Genomic DNA, 24,632 nt, shown 5'->3' with positions numbered 1-24,632 from the left:
CTCAATAACCACCTGTGGCAAATTATTGCTGAAGTGAGATATCCGTGACAACTTCAGCATTGGAAAACTAGGCCGGGCCACTAATTGGGGGCCATTAAATTGAGGTTTTACAAGGATAAATATTGTTGATGTGTAAAAATAAAATTGCATTCATCTAACCACTTAATATATCTAAAATGTCTCAAATTATTTACCATACAATGGTTTGGTTTCACATTTTGTTTCCTTCAAATGGACAAATAATTGTCATGCTCAGTAAAGTGCCTTCAAACACATATAGTGGGTTGGAAAAGCCATGGACAATGCTGCGAAAACATCTCATTCCTTGAAAGTGACTTTAATGATAGTCTGAATCATAACGATAGGTGCATGGGACATCAGTGTCATATTTTGATCAAAGAACACCATTTTAACTATGCAGCACCATCTCAACAATCCTGAAGAGGAGCTTGAAAACACAACATTTCAGAGTCAGGTTTGATTATTCCTTTTCACTTGGAAAACTGGCAAAAAGGAATGTAAAAGTTTTAGTTTTAATGAGGTCAGTGCTAGGCAATGGATTATATTTTCATTTTGGCCACCTGGTTTCTGATTTGGAAAAGATAATTTATGCATAAAGTACATTTTCCCCCATTTCCCACACTAAGTTTGTCTTATGGCTACTCTGTTGAAACTTTATTGCTGGAACAGCACAGCAGGTCAGGCAGCATCCAAGGAACAGGAGATTCGACGTTTCGGGCACAGGCCCTTGGCTACTCTGGGCAAGAATTCATTCGATGTATTAATCTACATATCTTATGAAAGCAGCATGGATGGCAAGCGCAATCATAATAGCTTGGACTTTTCGATAGTAACAATGACAAACTATGAGCATTCATCATCATTACTACATAAAGTTCAAACAACTCTGGCATCTGCATATGCGCAGTTACAGGTGGAAAACCTGAAGTTGCTGGCAGTGATTTCCTGCTTCTCAATAGGATGTACTGCCCACACCATCGCAGAGGGAAAACTCAGAAGTCACTAGAATTGATGTGATCTTCCACTCTTTACACTGTCAATCTCATTGTAAAAACTTGTAAGAAGGTCCTGCTTAGTTGAATGAAATGAATGCATACAACTGACTTTTAAGAAGGTGTGAAGCCTGATTGAAGGAACTCTCCCTCTCTGGCCCAGAAAATCTTACATTCTGTTTGTAGAAAAACAAACTTCTTCATTGTAAAGAAAAGCATTGATTATTAAAGTAAGGGATCTTTTTAAAAGAAATGATATTTCAGCATTTACCTGCACATTTAGGTGATTTTTTGCAAACAATTAAAAAGTGGATGATAATCAGTGCTTTTTTAACTTCTGGTTGCAACCTGTGAGAATTCTTTAATGTGACCAATGTAGATATTCATCTGGGAAATCTTAGAATTGCTTCCAGTGACTGACTGCTTGGCTTGTTTATTCATGTAAGTACAGAAAGAGAAGACTGCAGATGCTGGAAATCAGAGTCAAGAGTGTGCTAATGAGGGGCTTATGCCTGAAATGTTGATTCTCCTGCTCCTCAGATGCTGCTTGACCTGCTGTGCTTTTCCACTATCACACTCTTGATGCTTGCTTATTAATATCACTATTGCTGGCTGTCAGTGATCCTCCATCACTAAGGCCAGCAAATTAACAATGGGGAAGGTGAAACCCACACCAGTGTGATGGCAAGGTCTTTGTATGCAGCTTTCTTCAAGATGAGCAACAAACAGATCTCAAATTCTGTTTACTAATTGATGGGCACAGGAGGTATTCTTTACACTTACCTCACTGAACAGTTCTCCTGCCTTCTTCGCCTGTTCAGCATTCAAAGAACCACAAGTTATCCATCCAACACCACGCATCCAATTCAAGTCAGACTTGTACTGGTTCTGATAAATTGTGGAAAGTAATAGCCTATTAATATTCTCTGACAGGATTGTAAAACCCAATATAAATGCAGCAACTACTCTGGGAGGGTGGAGAGGTTGTGGGGGTGGTTCAAACACCGCCGCCACAATTTGAAGAGGGACTCAGTAGATGCCTTGAGTTTTGTGTTCTTCTGTTAATTCAGACTGGAACAGTTATTAATTGTTATTTCTCCAGGTCAGGATACCTTTAACAAAATGATTGGCATGAGTATAAAATGGGATTCCCTGTTTTATACCCAAGCCAACTTTTGTTTTGCTATAATTATTGCCAAGCAGGATAACATTCTTCACATATCCAAGAACAGCCCCTTCTCCTCTTCACCTCACCCCTCCAACAACCCCACTCCCACTATTAGTATTTGTGGCCAGGATTCATTTTCAGACTTAATCTCCCAAGACATGATGGTACAGGCATTTATCTGAAACAAGATAGCACCAAATATTGAATTAGCAGGCACCTATCAGGATATGCAGCATTAGAAGCCAGCAGACTTTAGCTCCATCTATTTACTTTAACTTTATGAAGTAACTATTTTCCAGCCTTCAATGATGCATGACTGCACTTAATGAGTCATGGACTTGACTTGAGGGAAAAACTTTAAGAAAACTCACTGTATAAATAATAATCTGCACTTCATAACCAGCTGCACTTTTGAATTAGTTGTCTTCAATACGCTGGCAAAATTTGTATAATGTGGTGACAAGAGTATGTTGCAAGGCAAAACGCAGACTTTTATTTGGCTTAGAGCTTCCAGTTTTGATGACTTTAAAACAGAATAAAACTGAAAACTCTAAATAAACTGAAATCCTATAATCTTACTTAATTGAATCCATGTTTTATCTGAGTAATCTTAATACTGTCAACATTTATGAGGCTTTAGAGCTTGGTGTATATGGTAAGCTGAGCCAAACATATAATTGGCCCTTAAACAGGAGGGTTGGCTGTTCTTTGGAGAAATTAGAGCATGGGGAATATTGCTCACAGGAATGATGTGCATATATCAGAAATGTAAATGAGTGGGCTTTTGCTGTGTACCATCTTGCTGATCCACCATATGTAGTACTATAGCTCTGGATGTTTCTGTTCCTATTTTCTATCAGATCTGCTGTATAAATATCTAGTTAGCAACTAGCTCAATGTGATTCAAATGTGTCGAGAATATGTTATTCAAATATGATGCAAATCAAATATAATATAGGCAGCTTCATGCTGAATATGTCATAGTAACCCAACAATATTCTCTGAAGTCAAAAACAAGATAGAATTTAAATGAAACTTATTTACATTATATAAAATGTATTACTGCAATCAAACAGGCCAACTGTTGGACTCTAAAATGCAGCTTACATTACTTTGCAGAGCATATGCTTTCTTAGCCCATTCAATTTTCATATCTCCAGGTAGGACAGTGTACTGATGAAATCTCTTCTTGTAGTCCCTGTCAGTGGCCAGGCTCTGAGCTTGTTTCGCATGTACCAATTCCAGCATATCCATTGTAAGGTGGATCTTTGTTTTCATTGCCTCGAATTTCTTTTTGTATTCAAGGTCACTCTGCAACTTGGAAGCTTGAATAGAGTGAGCCATCTGAGAGTCACCCATTACATCCTTCACCCCTATCAACTTGCCCTTTATCCTTTCATGCATTTCCTTGTACTTGACCTGTAAAGAAATTTTGTAGCGAGGTTAACGGGCTAATTGTGCAACGATGTTATCTATCTAATACTGCTTAAAAAGATACTGTAAGCCTGAAAAATTGCCAACAATTGTAATGAATTCAGAGAAAATATCTATCCAAGTAAGTGTGAACTTATTCTCCCAGTTTAAATTACTCTTTACTGTTATTCATCTATTGACAGTGAAGTCCTTCTATCCAGGCGTAAAGATGACACTATCTGTGCTGTGAAGCAATATGACAAAGCTATCACCTGGGATGAAGAGCTTCTCTCAAGTGTAAATAACTTCATAAAAATCTTCCCAATTTTTGATTATTGGTCTTCACCTACTGTCAGTTGAAAGTACAATTTTCCTAATCTTAAAAGGAATGCTAGATTCATGTTTCACCCGCTACCTTTTAATCAAATCTCCAATCAGTTCAGAGTTCTCTTCACCCATCCCAAATTAAACCTAAAATTGGCTTTCAGATGCTGAATGACCAACTGTGTTTCTGGAATTTTAGCCTTTTGTTAAACAGTTTAAGTATTCAGATTTCAATGTCCTATTTCCTTTGTTCTTGTCAAATTCATATGCAACACCTGGTTATAGCATTGTACAATCATACAATCAAAACATTTTTTAATAGAATTGTTGCAAGGATTGATTCTTGTTCAAAAGGTCCAAAATACTGCTCTGGCTTAAGTCGTTTACATTAAAACAAATCAATCATATAAATGAGAACAATTGCCGAATGTTCAACATGATTACATTGTTTTTCTAATTGGTGCATTCAAATCTGAATTTTAAACCATTCCGTTTTATTGGTGATATCATAATGACAATTGAAATATTTAAGAAATAGAAATTAAAAACTACGGGGCACGATTTGTTAATTTTTTGCCAGTTATCCTCATTATTTTTCCATGATGTTGCATCACAGCTTATAAAATATACAACTTACATCACTTGCAAGATCTCGTTTTGCCTTTGCTTCCAGAATTGCAATAGTGTCCAACCGCAGTTCAAAACTCTTTCCTTTTTGTGCCTCCCAGTCACTTTTGTAGATTTTCTTGATAAAACAAATTATAAAATAGTTTCAGCTCATAAAAATATCTTCTATTAAAGTTCAAATCATTCAGCAAAATGATAAGACCATGTAAGGATGGGCAATAAATGCTGGGCCAATCTGTGACACCCACATCTCATAAGTGAATTTTAAAAAAAGGCGTTGACTTGCATCACGTGGGTCTCAAATTAAAGTTGGGGGAAATTTCAATAAGAAGTTTCTCAATCCCCAATTACACAGTGGCAGCACAGACAGTATTCCATTTCTCCTGGGTTTTCACAGCTCTGCAAATGGAGTAACTGTGAATGAGCAGGAGACCCATTTGAGGATTCACTGTTCAGAGTGGCTTGTGCCAACATGTGTCCAAAGGGCTACATTTCCCTGGAAGGCCAGTTGGTGCCTTTCAAAACGCCTGTCCCTGCACGCTAACCCATTTCGGATGGGCTGCATCGGCTGGGGATTGGATCAGTGGACAAGTAGACCCACTCTCAAGAGCTGCCGGCTAATCTAACCAATGGACAGCCTTAGCATCTGAGCAGCATCCAACCTCAACAGCGGACACTGCTGGAACTGCAAGAAGATGCCAGGACTCCCAGGCTTTTAGAGCCAAGAGGGATCAGGAAACCTGGGGAAGGGGTAAGATCAGTGAAAGTCTGGGTTTTGCTGGGCGAACTTGGATGACAGTGGAGATGGGGAATGCCCTAATAGAATGCCTTCTGAGTCTGCCACTCAACCTCCATTGCTTAGCCATTACAAAGATGCTATTTCAAAACCACACCGTGCTTGTACTCCAGCCACTGCCCAGTGTTTTAAAGGCAGTGAAATATAATTTAAGCCCTCAGTTGCTATTTAATTGGGCAGTTAAGGGCCTCAAAATGCCTAAGGGAGTGCAGTCTAATGGGCCCTTACTCACTCCCTTTATTCTGGGGAACAACTTGGAAATGCATGGGATAGGATAAGCTGAACACCCAACAAAACCTTTGCACGCTCTCTGCCAAAACCATGCCCAGCAGGATTTCAATAAAACCAGTTCCAAGCTTAAACCTTGGATTTTAGGCAGGTGGAGGTGATGGGGGTTTGAGAGGGGTGAAGGGACTGAGGGATACGATGGGATGAAAGGGTGAATGATGTGACAAGATATATGCTTTAAGAAGATGAGGATGAGGGGGCTTTACACTAATCTGAAAAACAGGGCCAATATTTTTGGAATCAGAGGTGTGCCTTTAAACGTGGCAGCTTTGGCAATGACCCGACCTTGGCTTCACCTCAGGCTTACTGCCTACTGAAAGCATCCTTCAGGAAATGAGGAATTTGAACATCAGGAAAATTTATGACTTTCAATTTCTACCTTTATGACTTTGTTTCATTTCCCTTTGAAAGGAGCTGCTATTCACCTTGACAAGTTCTCCGATCTCCCTGTGCGACATACCCATCTGTGCCCAAATTTATTTATTTGTCTAGGATTACATGTTTTAAGGTTTATGCACGAATAAAAAAAATTATCAGGTACATATTGGTATGATATTAGTTTATATGGTTCTTGTAGTTAGACCTATTAACCTACTACAATCTTGCTCAAGGCAATGCCAATTTAAAAGAAATTCCTTTGGTATGTATCCATATGCTAGCCTCCCAATTTTAAAATAATTTTTGATCTCCTTGTCTTTATCTTTCTCTTTGTCTTCCCCTCATTCTAGTTCTCTTCAAAAGAGATATTCTTGTCATTGTTTTCTCTGCTTTTCTTCTATACACTTTTTGCCTCAAGCATACTTTGATACTTACAATTACAGACTGATAGATATTTATGGTAATTTAACATACACTGCTGTACCACATTAATTCATTTTTTTTAAAGTTATGAACAATGGGTTACAGTCCAAAACTAGGAATGCAGAAATCAGTGTTGAAATCCAGTCAGAGCGAGATGTAGGCAAGCACCAGATTATTTTAAATATTAAACTGTTTAACAGGTTGATAAGGGAATCTGATATACTCATTATTGATTCCAACTAGACTAACATCATGTCCGGCACGGTGGCTCAGTGGTTAGCACTGCTGCCTCACAGCACCAGGATCCCAAGTTTGATTCCAGCCTCGGGCAACTGTCTGCGTGGAGTTTGCACATTCTCCCCATGTCTGCGTGGGTTTCCTCCCACAGTCCAAAGATGTGCAGGTCAGGTGAATTGGCCATGCTAAATTGTCCATAGTGTTAGGTGCATAGCCAGAGGCAAATGGGACTGGGTGGGTTATTCTTCGGAGGGTCGGTGTGGACTTGTTGGGCCGAAGGGCCTGTTTCCACACTGTAGGGAATCTAATCTAATGTGATTATCAATTTCTAAAATAATTTAGCAAAGCCACTGTATGGTAATAGCACTGCCTTCCAAGAACACCCAAGAATTGGGGCAATATGGACTCTTGATAGGTTCATCCAAATCCCAAGAACAAATAGCAAGGACATACAATTTTTATTAGGGAGTATTGAATATCATTTCTTAGCTTGCACCCTTGCAGAAACGTCAAGCAGAAAGGTCAACTACCACACTCAATTAACATAATATGTAGCAAAAACCGAACTGTTGCTCTATGATCTCAAAATGTAATTAAGTGGCTTACTTACATCACTTAGGTATTTAGCATTTGCCTTGGCTTGTCTGAACAATGGCTCATCTTTGCTGATGCTGTACTGATGAAGATTCTGTTCACTTGTTGCCTTGTATGTTAGCTGCATAATGTGGGAGAACAAGGAAAACTTTTGACTCAATTTTTGAAACATTTTCATACATGAATTCTCATATTGGATAAGATGTGGGATTTCTAAACTTTTGAGTTTAACAATACATGGCTTAATATACCAATAAGTCTAATTATCCAGACTATGGCAGTAGCCCAATGCAAGACTGTGAAACAGGAATATTTTAATAGTATTTCAATACCGTAAATACACCTGTTGGACTATAACCTGGTGTTGTGTGATTTTTGACTTTGTCCACCCCAGTCTAAAACCCCAGTCCACATCACTCCTAATTCTAGATTTCCCTAACCCCTTAATATTTTATAAACATCAAGCAAATCCCCACTTAACCTCAAAATTCCAAGCAATACTATAATTTTGTAGTCTTTTCTCATAAGCCTTGGAAGTGTCATGCTGAAAAACTGCACCTCTTCCATGGTAAATATGTATTTTCAAAAGTGTATTGCCAGGGCTGCTTGTGGGTCCTCCAGGTGTGGTCTAACCAGGGTATTGTCTAGCTGAAACATGAACTCCTATTTTCCTTATATTCTAACTCTATAGATCGAAAGGCTTGCTACTCGCACTAACTAGGCTCAGTTTTGAAGAAATTCATTTCTAAGCGTCTTGTCTCTTGCAAAGAAATTTATGTTTGAAGCATCGGAAAATGAAGAGGGAAGAGAAACCCACAAAATTTGAAAGTATCAGATGTTTAGAAATAAACACTTCATTTTTTTTTTCCAAATTTTTCCCGTTTGATCAGCTTTGTTTATGGTGGAGGCACCCATCACTCTTTGAAAACAGTGCTTCTTTCATAAATGATCTCTCGTCACCAGTGCAGTACTCACATCACTTTGCAAATCTTGACTTTTCTTGGCATGAATAATCTGTGGAGTGTCTGCCACACTTGTGAATTTTAACGCGTCAACTCTCTGTCTGTACTTTCTCTGCCAGTTGAAAGAGTGCAATTTAATCTCTGACAATAGTGGACTTGAATTTAAAGCAAGTCAAACATCAATACATATCTAATCAAACAAACCATGATCAACACATAGCATAGTTTTAGAAATGACTATTAAACAAAATTAATTATCAGCATGTCTTCCCTTTTTTCCCAAAATTGTTTCTGAAGTGACTATAGTGTTTCATTAAAAACTCAATATTGAATGTTGGTAGATGGGACCTGGTTTGACACCAATTGAAAAAGTAATTCATTTTTAATATTCTCTTTTCAGATTTTAAAACTACATATTTTATTCACATAGTTATAATTTTAGTTTGTAACAGTCTTTTCACCAGCCTGCCTCTGCAGAATAAGGAACAATATATTGAGATAGACAGGAACGGAAAATTGTCACCTAGTGGCCTGCTGGCAGCAGAGCTTCAGTGCCCATTGGCAGATGAAAGGCAGAACAAATTTTGCATAACCAACAGTTTATTTTTAAAATAATAAATGAAGGTGGAAATTCAGCTTGCCCCACGTTACCATCATTGATTATGTCTTTCAACTCTCAGCTCAACATCAGCCTTTAGGAAGTTACAGCCTCAACAATCATCTATTTTCAACCATTATCATTCAATTAAAATCACAGGAACCTGTATCTAGTTACCGTAAACAGGAAGTATTAAGGACATCCTGTCACATACAGGCTGTACATCTGGTGTAATACAGTTCCCTTATTTATCACAAGCAATTTAGGGCCATGTGCTTAAAATGCAGAAAAACACGTGGGACAGTGGTTATTAAAACTGAAATCAGTAGAAGATACAAGCAAGGGAGACAATACCTTAATTTCAGAAATTTGGTGACAAAGCAATGTGAACAAATGGCTAAACAACAGAACAAGGTGATGTGGTTATGGTGAGGGGATTAAAGGCTTAATTCAAGTACTCACACCTTGAATGATGGATTAATCTGTCAGTCACCTTGCCATTCTTGTTTTATAAACTCTTGTCAAACTCAATATTTCAACACAAAGGTGGCTGAGTGATTGCTAAGGGGCAGTGTGTCACTGATGTTTATTACCAAAGAGAAACATCAAGTTAGCTTTATTGTCAGGTTAAACGGTTACATAAAGCGACAAATAATTTCATGGTCATCACACAGCTTCACCAAAACTCTCCAACTGTTCTTAAATAAAAGACGAATTCTCTGGGATAAAACTGAAATCTTAATCAAAAATATATTCACTGTCTCTGTGTAAGTATATTTGTGCATTTTTTGTTCATGCCTATGAATGGGGCTCCATCTTTTATGAATAATTCTGACACTTGATCAATCGGCTCCATTTGCATTAGCTGTTTTCAGATGAAAGCATGTGATACAATCAGGCTTTTGTTCCCCTTTCTTAGTTAAGGCAGTGCATGGGGCAATATAAATTGATTTGACTGTTCTCTGAATCTTGGGCAGGATATTGGTAAACTAAAGAATCTAGCAACCATTCCCTATTAAAACACTCATGTTGGTATTCAAATCAAGCAGCCACTTCCTGAACAACTGGCATTTCAAAATTCTGGACTTGGAAATACAATAGAAGCCAAATGCATAGTTTCAAAATTGCTTATGCTGTGACACATTGGTTGAATTGATGAAAGAACATCTGAAATATTAAAACTTATCATTCTCTTTCAAATGCTGACTGACTTGCTGTGCTCATCCATTATTTTTGTGGTTATTTTGTTATATTTCAACAGCATCTTCTCAATCTAAACTGCAAAGCCAGATTTACAGTGCAGAAGTAATCCAAAATCTATCCTACATTGTATTCGATCTCATGACACGCTGTTTAGAGCAGCACGGTGGCTCAGTGCTTAGCACTGCTGCCTCTCTGCACCAGGAATCCGGATTTGATTCTTCCTTCAGGTGACTGTGTGGATCTTGCACATTCTCATTGTAAATGCGTGAGTTTGCTCTAGTTTTCTTCCACAGTCCAAAGGTGTGCAGGTTAGTGGATTGGCCATGGGAAATGCAGGTTTATAGGATAGGGGGGTGGGTTTGGGTGGGATGCTTTTCAGAGGCTGGTGTGCACTCAATGGACTGAATGGCCTGCTTCCACACTGTAGGGATTCTATGAATCTACGTTTAACCCACAATGTGGATGTTTTATAGAACATGAAATTGAACTCACTTATGGCCTGTTTCAGTTCTGACAGGCAGAAATATCTCTAAGCTTCACAGACACTTGACATGAGTGCAGACAGACTTTACTATCTTCCAGATGTGACTCACTTTACTACTCAAACATCCAGCTGTTAGCAATTCAGCAATTTTAGAATTATTCCCCTTCGTTCTCACCTGATAATACATTATGGCTGATTTAGCCATTGCATATGTTCTGCCCTTCTCTTAACTGCAGAATGTTCATGGATTCCAAAATTATTAATCTTATACCAGGAATATGGTATAGTAGTTCAATTAAGATTACTTAAGAGCTTATATCAGTTATTACTTGTCTCATTGTTCCCCAGTTACTATGACATGTTGTGTCACATGTTAAGATGATCTGGTAGATAATGCAATAAATTAGTGCTGGTTATTGCTCCCAGTAACCTGAAGTGAAATATTCATCAGTGTCATTGCAGGGAATCACGAGATATCTTGTGGAACACAGCTGGTCCTTAGTGCTCTCAGTAGTGTGATTTATTTGTATAATGTGCAATATTAATAACAAACTTGGTAACATGTTTGCACACCATTTCTAAGGCTTGCCATTTTGTTAAAGTGTCAACTCATTTAAAGTAAGCTCTTAACATTTCTGTTAAATTAGCAAAGAAAATTCATGCAAATCCACTAATGTGCTAATTACTAACACAGATGTACAATTCTAATCTATTTATCAACTGTGATGGCACAGGTTTAAATGCCTACAAATTGAGAAATAATTGCTCACGAGTTTCCATGAACAAACAGAATTCCTATCAGAGGACATGATTCAGTCAAGGCTAAAGTCACACAATTAACAGAAAATTACATGTTTAGTCCTGGTCAGTTTGTATTCTCACCTCACTCAGGATGTCCCCAGCTTTCCTCGCCTGTTCCACATCCAGACATCGTTCTGCCTCCCATCCTACACCTTTCATCCATGTCAGATCTGCTCTGTACTTGCGCTGTAATTTAAAGATTAAAAAAATGGCTTTTCTGTTATGCTGTTAATGTTGATAAAACCCAGTTTATAAACATCATTGCCTAAAGGGTACAAAAAACAAAATGATTTTCCATGCAGTATTCAAGCAGCATACATCTTTTTAAAGACATTTATGCAAGATATATGTACCTCTTGGTACAGAACTACTCAATAATCAACCATTAGTTGATCTGACCAGTGCAGAGTTAGTTGATCCCAGTGCAAATAGTCCCAGCAACCCTACAAAATTTCCAGATCATAACTACTTTCATGTAACCCTTGCTAGAATGATATATATAAAACAGTTTAATGCTTCCTGCTGCGCTTCTCCAGCAACACATTTCCATCTAATGCTTCCATAGTCAAGCAGCTTGCTATTGAGCATTACACAAGCAGATCTCTCATTTTTTGGGGTGATGCTGAAAGTCTACCCAGCTTTAGATACTCCATTAGGAAAGACAGGAAGGGGCAGCACTGAGAAATATTTAAAAGGTAATAAAATAAGGCTGTATTAGCCTTTAATTACTTGGTATGAGTACAATTTCCTTCATAGTAAGACCTATTTCAGTATAATATTTTGTAATCTACACTTCCCCTGGGCATATCTTTTGTTTCTTTACCTGTCCCATTACCATTCCCTTTAGGTACCGATTCTCCAGCTTTTTTGTAAGTTAATGTCTCCAAACCTCCTTCCTTTTTGCTCTTCATCCTCCCTCCCCCATTTCACCTGTTTAAAACTGATACATCTCTAAATTTTGCCAGCTCTCGTGGAGGATTGACCTTAAATGTTAACGCTGTACACAATTCTCTGTTAATTCTCTCCACAGATGCTCCCTGATGTGCTGAGCATTTCCAACAGTTTTTAAAAATTATATATAATTAGGTTCTTTCCAACCTATAACTTTAAAGCAAATAGCCTACAAAATGAAGAGACATAATTCGTTAAGACGTACAGGATTAAATAAACAAATCAGACATAATTTTGAATCATCTTGGCCCCACCTCACTCTGTAACCCATAAGCTTTCTTTGCCCATGTCACTTTCATGTCATCTGGCTCCAATGTATAGTCATGGAGCCTCTTCCTATAATACAAGTCACTGGCCAATGCCTGGGCTTTCTTGGCATGTATCAGGTTGACCATATCCAGTGGTAGGTGGAATTTGGTGTTTGTTTCCACAAAGTTCTTCTTATACTCTACCTGTTGTAAACAAAAAGTAAAAATTAGCCATTTGAACAACAATAACAACAATTTGTATCTATGTAATACCAGTAAGTGTGAAGGCAGTGAATTGTGAACTACAAACATCTGATCTAATGAACAACATTTTAGAGTAACTTAGATCATATTCTGGATATATATTTTTCTGTGGTTATAGATTACCAATATATAAATCAATGACTAACTTAACAACATAGTCAACTTACCGTAAATTTTAACTTCTATCTATTATATAAAATGGTAATTTTCCTTTTAAAAAAGTAAAAGATCACGAGTAGAGAAAACAGAATCCAATGTCAGTTGGAAGGGAAATTTAGCTTCTGATGGCTAATGTGCTAATCCATAATGATTTTAAATTGCATATTGAGCTGAAGTAAATAATGGGATTTTGATTTTTCTTATCTAATGTACCTCACTGCTCATCTTGGAAACCCGCAGAGAATGCAGAGTCTTCGAATCATATACTTTGCTTCTCATTGCTTTGCCCTTGGTTTTCTCATATGCTTCTTTGTATTTTATCTTTCAAACAACACAGAGAAAGAAAGGAATTAAATTAAAACATGTAGCAGTCGGCTGGTGATAAAGAGCTAAAATAAATTATTTAAACACTTTTTCAATCTTATGGGCCTGGAAAGGATCGTTTGCCTTCATATGATATTTCTTTGCCTTATACTCTGTCAAGGCATCAAACTATTTATTTAATAAAAGTTAAAATAGTGGTGAACAAAATGTCATTAAGTGTTGTACATTAATATCACAAGCTATCATTTCTAGACTGTTCCATGTTGGGATGGGTACAGGCTGCCTGGTGCTAAGAATATACCAAATTATTTTTGGAAATTATATGGTGCATTTGAAGTTGAACAGGCCATTCTGCTAGGAAACTTTATTACAATAACCATTTGAACTGATAAAACACCTCAGACATAGAATAACATCCCTAGGCACTTCACAAGGTTGTAAGGGGTAAGGGGTTGGTGGTGCAGAAAGCCTAAAAAAAAAGAGGAAAAGATTAGGATGGGTGGGCAAAAGCTTGGTCAAAGATACACTAAAGGAGGAGAAGAAGATCGATTGATTTAGGAAGCCAATTTCAGACCTAGGTGGGCAAAGCCCTGTCACCAAAATCCAGCTAAAGAGAACAGGTGAGACATGAAAGGCTAGAATCAGAGGACTGAGCATTTAGAATGCTGGAGGAGGTTACAGATAGGCAGGGAGGGATTTAAATGTAAGGCTGAAACCTGGTCATTGGAGGGCTGGGAATCAAATCAATTCTAAGGAAGGGTCTCTCAACCGGAAACATTAACTCTGACTTGTCCACAAATGATGCCAGACCTGCTGAGCTTTTCCAATAACATCCACATTTCTTCCATTTTTTATTGACTTCGAATCAATGTTGGTCAGTGTGGATGGGGTAATGGTGGGAGGAATGTGGTGTGAGAAGTAGAATTTTGGAGAAGTTGGTTTACAGAGCTCAGATGATAGGCGGCTAGCTAGGAAAGCACTGGAATACTGTAATCAAATCTAAAGACATCAAATGTATGGATGAGGATTTCAAATGTACAGAGCTGAGGCATGATGAAAAGTCATGATGATGCCAAGATGGGTGAATGGACTTTATATGATAGGGAGGATATGGGGCAAATAGAAATCCAAGATTACAAATAATTCCCTTGAGGTGTGGGATGAGCTCAATCACATTACACCTGACTTATACCTTCACCCCATTTAACCGCTTTTGATCTACAAGCTTTGAAAACATTACCTGAAGAAAAAAATGCATTTAAACAACATTCACAGCATTCTGGAGTAGATATTCCCAAATATCCAATTGCTTTTCATTCAAAAAAATGTTTCCTAGCTTTCCTGGTAAATGGTCTAACTCTAATTTTAAGATCTTATCACTTTGCGAATTACCCAATCTGGAAATATAGTTTCCCTACATCATCCAACCTTTTATAATTTTAGACAACTCATTTAGATCACGCATCATCCTTTGAACACATACAGAAACCATCATCTTATATTCTATTTTATCACAACGTTGAGCCAGTCAGAAACTTGTGACCCAGATTTTGTGTGGGCAGCTTTGAGAACTTTTTCACAGAATCGTGGATGTAAAATGTGTTTTGCTGTAATGACTCTCTTCCAGAAATATATTCCCATGCACATGGGAATCTTGAGGCTTACTGACTAGACTGAACAATAATTAGTTGTCAGCACTCATTTAATTTTCATCTACTGTCAATCTTGTATAAACTTGAAGTATATTCTATTAACTTTTATTAACCTGCACTATAGTATGCCTGACAGAAAGAAACCGACAGTGTCAATGGAAACGGGTTTGCACATAGTTTCACGAAAGCTGATGAGAAAGAAAAGCAGCAACTTACATCACTTGCCAGCTCCCCGGAGGCTTTGGCAGCTAAGAGGGCTATCGAATCCAACTTCACATGAAACCCCTTGCCTTTATTCTTTTCCCAGAATTCTTTGTACTTGATCTGAGGACACAGCATTTACTCAAATTACATATTATACATATATGTGTACATGTAAGATTGAGAAAGCAGCAGCTTCCTTTAAATCAAAAGTAACTAATCTGAGAAATTGCAGGAAGGAATGCAACACAGAATTCTTGCAGCAAACCCAAAATGAACCATACAGCTTCTCTCAATTTTTAATCAACTTGCTCAAGCATGCATTGCTGCATCTCTAGGGCTGCTGAGGGATGAACCTAGACCTCCTGGCCCAGAGGTAGGAACACTGCCGCTGTACTACAAGAGCTCCTTAACTATATTGTATATATCTCTTTTCAATTACAGTCAGTGCTAACTCTTAAGAAGCATTTCAAGGGCAATTTTCATTTTTGTTCACTGGTATTCATCAAAAGAAACCCTGATTTTTCACAATCTCAGGATGCCCCAAAGATCTTTACAGCAAATGAGATTTGCTTGGAGTACAGTCACTTTTGCAACGTTGAAAACACAGGAAACAGGTTACACACAGCAAGCTCCCAGATACAGCACTGTGAGGATAATCAGAGAATCTGTTTGTTAGTGATGTTGTTTGAACCATCAATATTAGCCAGGCCCATTGAGATAACTCCCCTGCACTTCTCCAAAATTGTACCATGGAATCTTTCATATCCATCGGAGGGGGCAGATTGGGTTTTAGTTTATCTAAATTTCTGCACCTCCCAACAGCGCAGTACACAGCTTCTGGACACAAAAGTAAAAATGCTTCCAATAGGAGCCACAACTGACACTAATCGCCAGTGAGAGGACAGAAAGTGGAATCTTCAAAGTTAATTAACTCACAAAATGCTGCTCAACGGAAGGTTCACTCATTCACAATTCATCTTGACTGAGTCGCATTTTAGGAAAATACTGATATCTACAGTCCGTCAGTCAGCACTATTCTGATGAACGGTCACACTCAAAACACTAACCCATTTTATTGTTCCTTTTCCGATAAACTTGCCCATCACTTCCAGTATGTCTGACTCCCAAGAGAGTTATACAGTTAATGAATTGAGATGGAATAGTAAGATGGAACATTTCTGGTCCTATGGAGTTCAGTTTGATGACAGCAATAAAAGCAAATATGGATGATCTTGGTGAAGGCAGGTGAGCATTGGAAGCATCTACCTATGCAACAGCAGTAAGTCATCATTAATGAGCAATTCAAGCCTTCAATGGAGGCAGATGGGAAGCACGCAGTCAGTTAGATAACCAACCACTTTGCTTGCCTGCCAAGGAGGTGGCCAGCTGAAGCTGTTTAAAGTAGCCAGTAATTGACCACATAAGGGCCTTCATTCCCGTTAATCAAGAAAGTCACCTATGGATCTTCTCACTCGGCATTTAACTGCAGCAACAGTGAGAAGGGGGCAAAAAGCTCTGCAGAGTGAAAGCTCACTAATAATTTCCCTTTCTCACCGCCTCCAGCAGGGAATATTTCTATCCATACTCTTCAATATAATGTCAGGAACAAAATATGGCAACTAAACTGCACACAGGAGATTCCCACCAATGACAATGTAATAATGACTGTTTCCAAGTTGTTGGCTGAGGTAACCATTGATTATGATTCCAGGGAGAAGGCCAAATTGTGCCTTGGGATGCTTTAATTCCTCCCAAGTGGGAAGGCAAGAGCTTGTTTTTTGTGACCTACAGTGCTTACTATACTCCCTCAGTACTTGGAGGTGCTCATGCCTATGGAGGGAGATGTAAATTTACAACCTGACAGAGAGATGGCAATGCCAGTACTAAACCATAGTTGGCACCTATTTGGTGAACTGACATATTTGAAAAGCCCCACGGATTTAGTGCATCAGGGTTAACCAGTATGCTGAATGCGATGTAATTAACATAAAAACAGAGATCGGTAATTCAAATCTTGTTGCAGTCAAAACAGAATGTGAAACGATCTTATGTTAGAAAAATCTCAAATGTAAAAGCAACTTAATGGAACTTTGCTGAAAAATACATGCAAACTAAGTCAGATTGCTGAGATGGATGTTACAGTAACTTAAATTAAATAGTGGAGCACCTTTTGACCAAAGAACTTGGAAATTGGTAAGTGCTGCAGGGACTGAACAAACGGGAATAACAAACATTAAAAGTTGCTGTTTGTGTAGAATAAGGCTGCCATCTCCTGGTCTCTTGTTAGTCAAACATCACTTTGCACCACATCAACAGACAGTGAGGAACCGTAAATGCTATTTATCAGGCACTAAGTGAAATATTCACTCAGATTTATATCTTACTCAGCTCGTAAACAGAGAGGCAGGTAGATGCACTTTAGATCCAGTCAACCACAAAATGTGATGGCAATATGGACAATTGTTTCAGTACTGCAAAGACTGGAGAGAATATCTCCTGCTATGTCCTCTCATCTTCACCAGGATGGATACCTTTTGTACCTTTGCTAGTCTTAGGCCAGCCTAGCTAGGTGGGAGATCGGACAATAATATTACCATACAAGTAAAACAAAAATGTTAGTTTACTGCAATATCAAACAAGATTCTGCTGGATTTAATACTTTACTCGGTATACAATATAATTTCCTTGAACAAATAAAAAACCTCTTCTGAGCATTTCTTCTCTCTCAGCCAGTGTACAAGAAAACACAGCAAATAGGTATAATCATAATTCCTTCTAATATGAAACAGCCAGTAAAAAATAAGTGGAGTCAAAACTATAAATTAATTGGTTTTTAGCAATATTTAACCATCCCATTCATCAAATTCTCTGAGATTTAGTTTTAAATTCAAACTTTATGAAAGTTCCAAATATAGCAAACAGTTAAAGCTGATTGAAAGGCAAAATGATCCTGTGCTCCAAATCAATGGGGAAATTTTAGCATCTCCTACCCAACCACAACCACATTGTGCAGCATTCTGACTTGTTAGAAGTAAAAGCTACTTTAAATGTTGAGTGAACATGAGCACCATGCAGAAGCAGAATGGTCTTCTTTAAGTATGTAAATTGGGTTCACAGGGCAGGAGTGGCATATTAACTTGGGGTTGGAGTGAGGGATCTTCCCACCAGGTGATGGTTCTGTGGAGGTAAGCACCTCAAGGCTCCACAAGATAGCCTGGAGGCCTCACCTGTCCCAGGCTTCCTTTCCCCTCAATTAAATTCAAATACTCTTGTTATATGTGTACCTCAACTTTAAGAATTCCACGTGGTGTGTGCATACAATGTTGTAAATCTACCTGGCAGTTATCCTGCCGTCGGTCTAGGGGCTTTACACACACACACACACACACATCCACCAATTGGGTTAATGTAATGTTTGCTTCATAACTTACAATGCGTTTATTGTTTTAAATAAACTAACCCACAGAGTTGTTAATCCCTGATGAGCAACTGATCACCAGACCATTATCATTAACATGACAAGGTGAACAATGTCATTGCTCTCAAAGCAAAATATGCTAATAAGGCTTTTCAAGCTTGAAAAGTCAACATGCAAGTTAATCTAGAGGGGAAACATATGATTAACAGCATTAAAGTAAGGAAAAAAGGTACATGAGATAAACCCTCTGAGGTCTTTGCTACTATATCAGAGTATGTTCAAAACACAATCCTAATCAGGAAGTCAATTTAACCCTCTTGGCAAAGGCAAAGGAGCAGTCTGCATTCCAGATCAATAGCACACAAGGAAATGTTAAAGGCACGCTGTCAGAATATCCACAAACTCCCTACACTAAATTGGGGCACAGCAGACCTCCTAATAGAATTAAAATGCTAAAACAGCATTCAAACCTAGGCTTTCTAGATTCTGGGGTTGCCAATGGGGGAAAGACAAGCCATCAAGATAGCTCAGAAACTGATAATAAAAGTTTACACGGACTTAACACATGAAGATTAACTGCCAAAGGCGCTAAAAGATCCCCAAAACCTAAAGAACCACATTAGAAAAGTTCAGAGTCAGAGTAAAAATTCAATATTAATTGGCTATGATTCATGTAATTTAAAGAGAAGTGTACAGACAACATAGATCACTCCATGAGCAGAGGTATGGAGAAAGGCACACTGTGATTTTATAGATGGGGATTCAGCAAATAGAATTGTTGGTTTGGTGGTGTTAGCCAACCCTACAGACATTTTCCAAAGAGATTTGCCAAACAAATTTACATCCTCAAAGAGCTACCAAGGGGTGGACTTAACTACAAAGTGATCCTTGTAAGCAATGCAGCTTGCAGGTTCCAAGCATCAACTAGATGGCTTACATAATGCCTAGAACATCCAAATGTAGGAAAATATGTGGAAGATGTGAAGAAAATGACCATCTTCCAAGCAAACATGCAAAGCATGTCGCAGAGAAGGCTATTGGCAGAGGAAATGAACAAAGGCTGATGATGTTACAAAAAGCTGTGCACTAATCCAAATAGACCACATGCACAGAATCTTCAAGCTACAATGGTATCCTGCCAGAGATATACACATGATGTGACTGACAAACCAGAATCAGATTATGTACATGACAAGGCAATGAGTGGCAAACATGCTTCCTACTGTAAAACTTATGGAAAACATCAATGTCATCACAAGCTCTAATCTGTTTGCAAAAGTCATAAGTATCTGTCATCAGAAGATAATGACAACTTATTATAGATTGCCACAGTGGCAACTGCCATTATATTACCTCTGCAAAGTCCACATATACAAAAAAGCCCAAAGACATGAGATAACCTATAAATGTGAAAGATTTAACATAGTACTGCAGAACAGGTACAACCAATCAATCAATGTTGTTGTTTTATAGATAAACCAGCATGTTATAACCTTGCGCTAGTCACAACACATAGAATTATTAAAACAACAAAGATAATGAAAATAGTAGGAAAATATTCAAGAAACACTCATAGAACTGAAGGGGAAAGACGAATCAAACACTTCACTTGCTTCTGAAAAAGTGGAGCTAAAATTTCAGCTTTCTGCTGTGAAGAGACAACTAAAAGTTCAAGAGGAAAAAGCTGAACCAAGAGTTCAGGATAAATCCAGACATAAGTATAGTCTGTGTGAAGAAGAATTATTTAGGGCATACCTCTGCTCAATTCACACAGATGAATGAAGAGTTAGAGGAGAATGGAAGGAAGCAGGATGAACTATACACTCTGTATCAATATTCCCACGCAAAGATTGTTGGTGTATAAGAATTGGTGCAACATGCATACTAAACAGATCAGGCTCAGCAGCGGCAGCTACAGAAACATTGTTTTGAGCTCAAACCAATGCTGGAGAAAATTACAGACCTGCAAAAACTGTTGAAAATGGACAGTGCACACAAAAAAAAATGCATATCATGCATCTGGCAGTCCTTTCAGAAATAAATGCCAGCAATGTGGAAGGACATAGGGAAAACAAAGCACCCACTGGTGCAGCCAGTGGACAAGGCCTATGCTTCAAAGGAAATAAAATGGAAGAAGAAAGTTGAAAAGTTGAAAGTTTCTGCAGGTGTGTGAATGGCAGTGCTCTCCTACCCCAGCCCAAATTATATAAAACATAGTTGGTGTTCCATTCCAGCCTAGTTTGGATAAGATGTCATCATTAGCATTGTAATGTGGCTCAGCCAACAAAACAAGTAGTCAACAAACCAGTCACTCACTGAGCCATATTCACAGGACAAATCTGTGTGGGAGGAGTGAAGGGTGGCTTTCCTGACCAGAGGTTGATTGAGGCCTTTAAGTAACCACCTCATCGCACCATTATTAGTGGACTCCCAAACCACTGTTAGCCCTGTCAGCTGTGCCTGGAGCCAGCTGTGTAGGTATGTAAAGGGGGGGAATATCCTTCATTCTTAGGCTCTACATAACCATTTGAAGGACCTAGCACTGAGAGGGTGATCCTCCAGAAAGTCAATCTCCTGACCTTGCTTCAGTCCACTGGAGATCATCTCCCAATCACTCTATCCTGCTTACACTCCCCTCTTTCCAGGATCCAACAATGAAGCCTCCTGTAGGCCCATGGGTCCCAGTGGTGCTGCTGGTATGGGAGAGCTGCCAGAACACTCAGTCTTTAGCCTTGCAGGATGGGATTCCTGCCATTCTCAGTGCTTCATGCAACAGGAGGCTGTTGCTGTGTGGGTTATGTACTTGTTTGCTTTGAAACAGCACAGCCTCCTGAAGGAAAAAACATAGCAATCCCAGCAGTCTCCCAGCTGCTGGGTGATACTCATCACCAACATTAAACCTCACTCTCTATTAGACTTCTAGTGCATTAAACCCATCCCCTCAAGCTGTTCAGAGGAATATGGATCTTAAATACTTTTTGTGATTTTAACCCTACTATGTTGAAAAGTTTCAGTAATATTTACAACACTGGCAACTTCAAAGATTATCAAGACAAGAAGGATAACAATCAAATTAATGATCAAAATAATAAAATTATCCTTGTAATCAAATATCAAGCTCCAAATTGATATTAGGTTTTGTTACTCACATCACTGTACAGTTCAGCATTAGCCTTGGCTTTAAGTAGATGAGGAACTTCAAGAGGCAAAGTGTATTGGGTTTTGGTCTTTTCATACTGTGCCCGATAATTCAACTATAAGGAACAAACAGAGGCAAAGGTTTAGCAAAGGTCAGAAGTGGAGTTATTGTACAATGTTCAGCATTATTTGTGACTCCTCAGACATTGAAACAATCTATATTCAAATGCAACAAGACATGGACAATATCCAGGCTTGGACGAACAATTGGCACATAACATTCACTCCACATGTCAAGCAATGACCAACTTCAATAAGAGACAGACGATCTAACCATTGCCCCTGAATATTCAATGGCATTATCATCACTGAATCCCACACTATTAACTTCGTTGGGATTACCATTGACCAGAAACTTAACAGGACTCGCCATTATAAATACAATGGCCACAAGAGCAGGTCAGAAGCTAAGAGTACCAAAGCGAGTAACTAAGCCTGTTCACTGTCCACAAGATACAAGTCAGGAGTGAGCATGAATATTCCCCACTTGCCTGGATGGGTGTAGCTCCAACACCACTCAACGAGCTTGACACCATCCAAGACAAAGCAGCCCCCACTTGATTGGCACCACGCTCAAGTATCCACTTCTTCTATTACTGATGCTCAGTAGCAGCAGTGTGTACTGCACACATTCACCAAAGATCCTTAGACAGCATCTTACAAACCCACAACCCTTCATTCTAGAAGGATAAGAGCAGTGGTACATTGGAACACCACCACCTGCAGAGTCCACTTCAAGCCAATCACCATCCTAACTTGGAAACATACACTGTCGTTGGGTCAAACTCCTGGAATTCCCTCCCTCAGGGCATTGTGGTCTACCTACAGCACATGGGCTGCAGCAGTTCAAGAAGACAGCTCATCATCACCTTTAAGGATTACTAGTGACAGGCACTAAATGCAGGCCCGGTCGGCGATGCCCGCATCCCTCTCTGTTAATTAAACTACATAAAGAATACAATGCACTAAACATATCCACCAAATTGTACAAAAAGAATGTTTACTCATTCTTCCTTCCAAAAGTTTTTGCCAGAAATGAAAATCAGCCTGTGGTTAAAGAATATCTTTGCAACATCTCTTTAAAAAAATCTTCCATTAAAATGGATAATTTTAAAGCAATCACACATCCATATTGTTGGCAGTACCATCCTAGGTAATGCGTGCAATCCCATTTGCTGGTATAAAAGTTGGTACTTTCAAGACTTACATTGCTTAGTTGCTGTGCATTAATTTTTGCTTGTACTATCTCAGGAGTGTCTGTTACTGATGAATACTTCAACTTATCCACTTGTTGTCTGTAGTACATCTAAAAGGACAGGTAAAAGTTTAAAGTAATATAAAAATGAGTCATTTCAAAATGGGACAATGGATGCCAGATATAAATATCAAATAATAATTAATGAAAATTAATGCAAGTACTCTATAACCAAACAATCTCTCAGTCATGACAGAATTATGGTATTATATCACAGACCATTTGGCCCATCATGTCTATGGCAGCTATCTGACTCTGTTGCCTATTTAGAGCTATTCACTGTTCTCTACAGTTACCTTTTACAGATATTTATCTATTTCTGTTTTAATGTCTATTTAGTTTCCACCACTGCTTCTGATAGACTGTTATATCCTAACAATGCCCTGGATTAAAACAAAAATCAATCACCCTACTCTTAGCACTTAGAAAATAAAACATTACAGTGCAGTACAGGCCCTTCAGCCCTCGATGTTGTGCCAACCAGTGAAAATAATCTGTTGTCCATCTAACCTACACCATTCCATTATTATCCATATGTAAGCCCACTGAAATGCCCTTAACGTCAGCGAGTCTACTATTGTTGCAGGCAGGCCGTTTCATGCCCCTACTACTCTGAATGAAGAAACTATCCCTAATATCTGTCCTAAATCTACCACCCCTCAATTTTAAGCTATGTCCCCTCATGTTAGCCTTCACTATCCAAGGAAAAAGACTCTCACTGTCCATTCTATCTAACCCTTGATTATGTTATACGCCTCGATTGAGTCATCTCTCAACCTTCTTCTCTCCAACAAAAACACCCTCCGTTCCCTCAGCCTTTCCTCATAAGACCATCCCTCCATACCAGGCAACATCCTAGTAAATCTCCTCTGACCCCTTTCCAAAGCTTCCATATCCTTCCTATAATGTGGTGACCAGAACTGCACACACTACTCTAGCTGTGGCCTTATCAGTGTCTTGTACAGCTGAAGCATGACCTTGTGGCTCCAAAATTCAATGCCCCTATCAATAAATACCAATACATCATATGCCTTTTTAGCAACCCTATCAACCTGGGTGGCAACTTTCAGGGATTTATGCACCAGGACACTGAAATCTCTCTGTTCATCTACACTGCCAAGAATTTTACCATTTGCCCAGTACTCTGCATTCCTGTTACTTCTTCCAAAGTGAACTACCTCACACTTTTTCACATTAAACTCAATTTGCCACTTCTCAGCCCAGCTCTGTATCTTATCTATGTCCCTCTGTAACCCACAACAACCTTTGGCACTATCCACAACTCTACCTACATTAGTGTCATCTGCAAATTTACTAACCCATCCACACATCCAGATCATTTATGAAAATGACAAACAGCAGTGGCCCCAAACAGATCCTTGCGGCACACTACTGGTAACTAAGCTCAAGGTGAACATTTCCCATCAACCACCACCCTCTTTCTTCCTTCAGTCAGCCAATCTCTGATCCATTTCACTAAATCACCTTCAATCCAGAAACTCTGCATTTTGTGCAATAGCCTACTATGTGGAACCTTATTAAACACCTTACTGAAGTCCATATAAACCACATCAACCACTTCACCCTCATCCACCTATTTTATCACCTTCTGAAAGAACTCAATAAGTTAGTGAGGCACAACCTACCCTT

At 38.7% G+C, this 24,632-nt stretch overlaps 1 protein-coding gene across 2 annotated transcripts in view; it reads right to left on the bottom strand.

Annotated features, from left to right (window-relative positions):
* nrap (nebulin-related anchoring protein) overlaps positions 1-24,632 on the bottom strand; it is a 102,623-nt gene that overhangs the window by 41,720 nt on the left and 36,271 nt on the right. For both annotated transcript variants that reach the window (XM_043712771.2, XM_043712772.2), the window contains 11 exons: positions 22,935-23,033; positions 21,679-21,783; positions 15,124-15,231; positions 13,145-13,252; positions 12,515-12,712; positions 11,391-11,495; positions 8,237-8,335; positions 7,278-7,382; positions 4,556-4,663; positions 3,289-3,600; positions 1,797-1,901 (listed from right to left, as the gene is read on the bottom strand). In XM_043712771.2, coding sequence (XP_043568706.2) covers positions 1,797-1,901; positions 3,289-3,600; positions 4,556-4,663; positions 7,278-7,382; positions 8,237-8,335; positions 11,391-11,495; positions 12,515-12,712; positions 13,145-13,252; positions 15,124-15,231; positions 21,679-21,783; positions 22,935-23,033 — 1,452 coding nt within the window. The remainder of the gene's footprint in view (positions 1-1,796; positions 1,902-3,288; positions 3,601-4,555; positions 4,664-7,277; positions 7,383-8,236; positions 8,336-11,390; positions 11,496-12,514; positions 12,713-13,144; positions 13,253-15,123; positions 15,232-21,678; positions 21,784-22,934; positions 23,034-24,632) is intronic.

Source organism: Chiloscyllium plagiosum, unplaced genomic scaffold (genome assembly GCF_037043375.1).
Source record: "Chiloscyllium plagiosum isolate Xiang-an unplaced genomic scaffold, Cpla_swu_hap1 HiC_scaffold_22, whole genome shotgun sequence".
Lineage (NCBI taxonomy): Eukaryota > Metazoa > Chordata > Chondrichthyes > Orectolobiformes > Hemiscylliidae > Chiloscyllium > Chiloscyllium plagiosum.
This window is presented reverse-complemented; position numbering and strand designations above follow the sequence as displayed.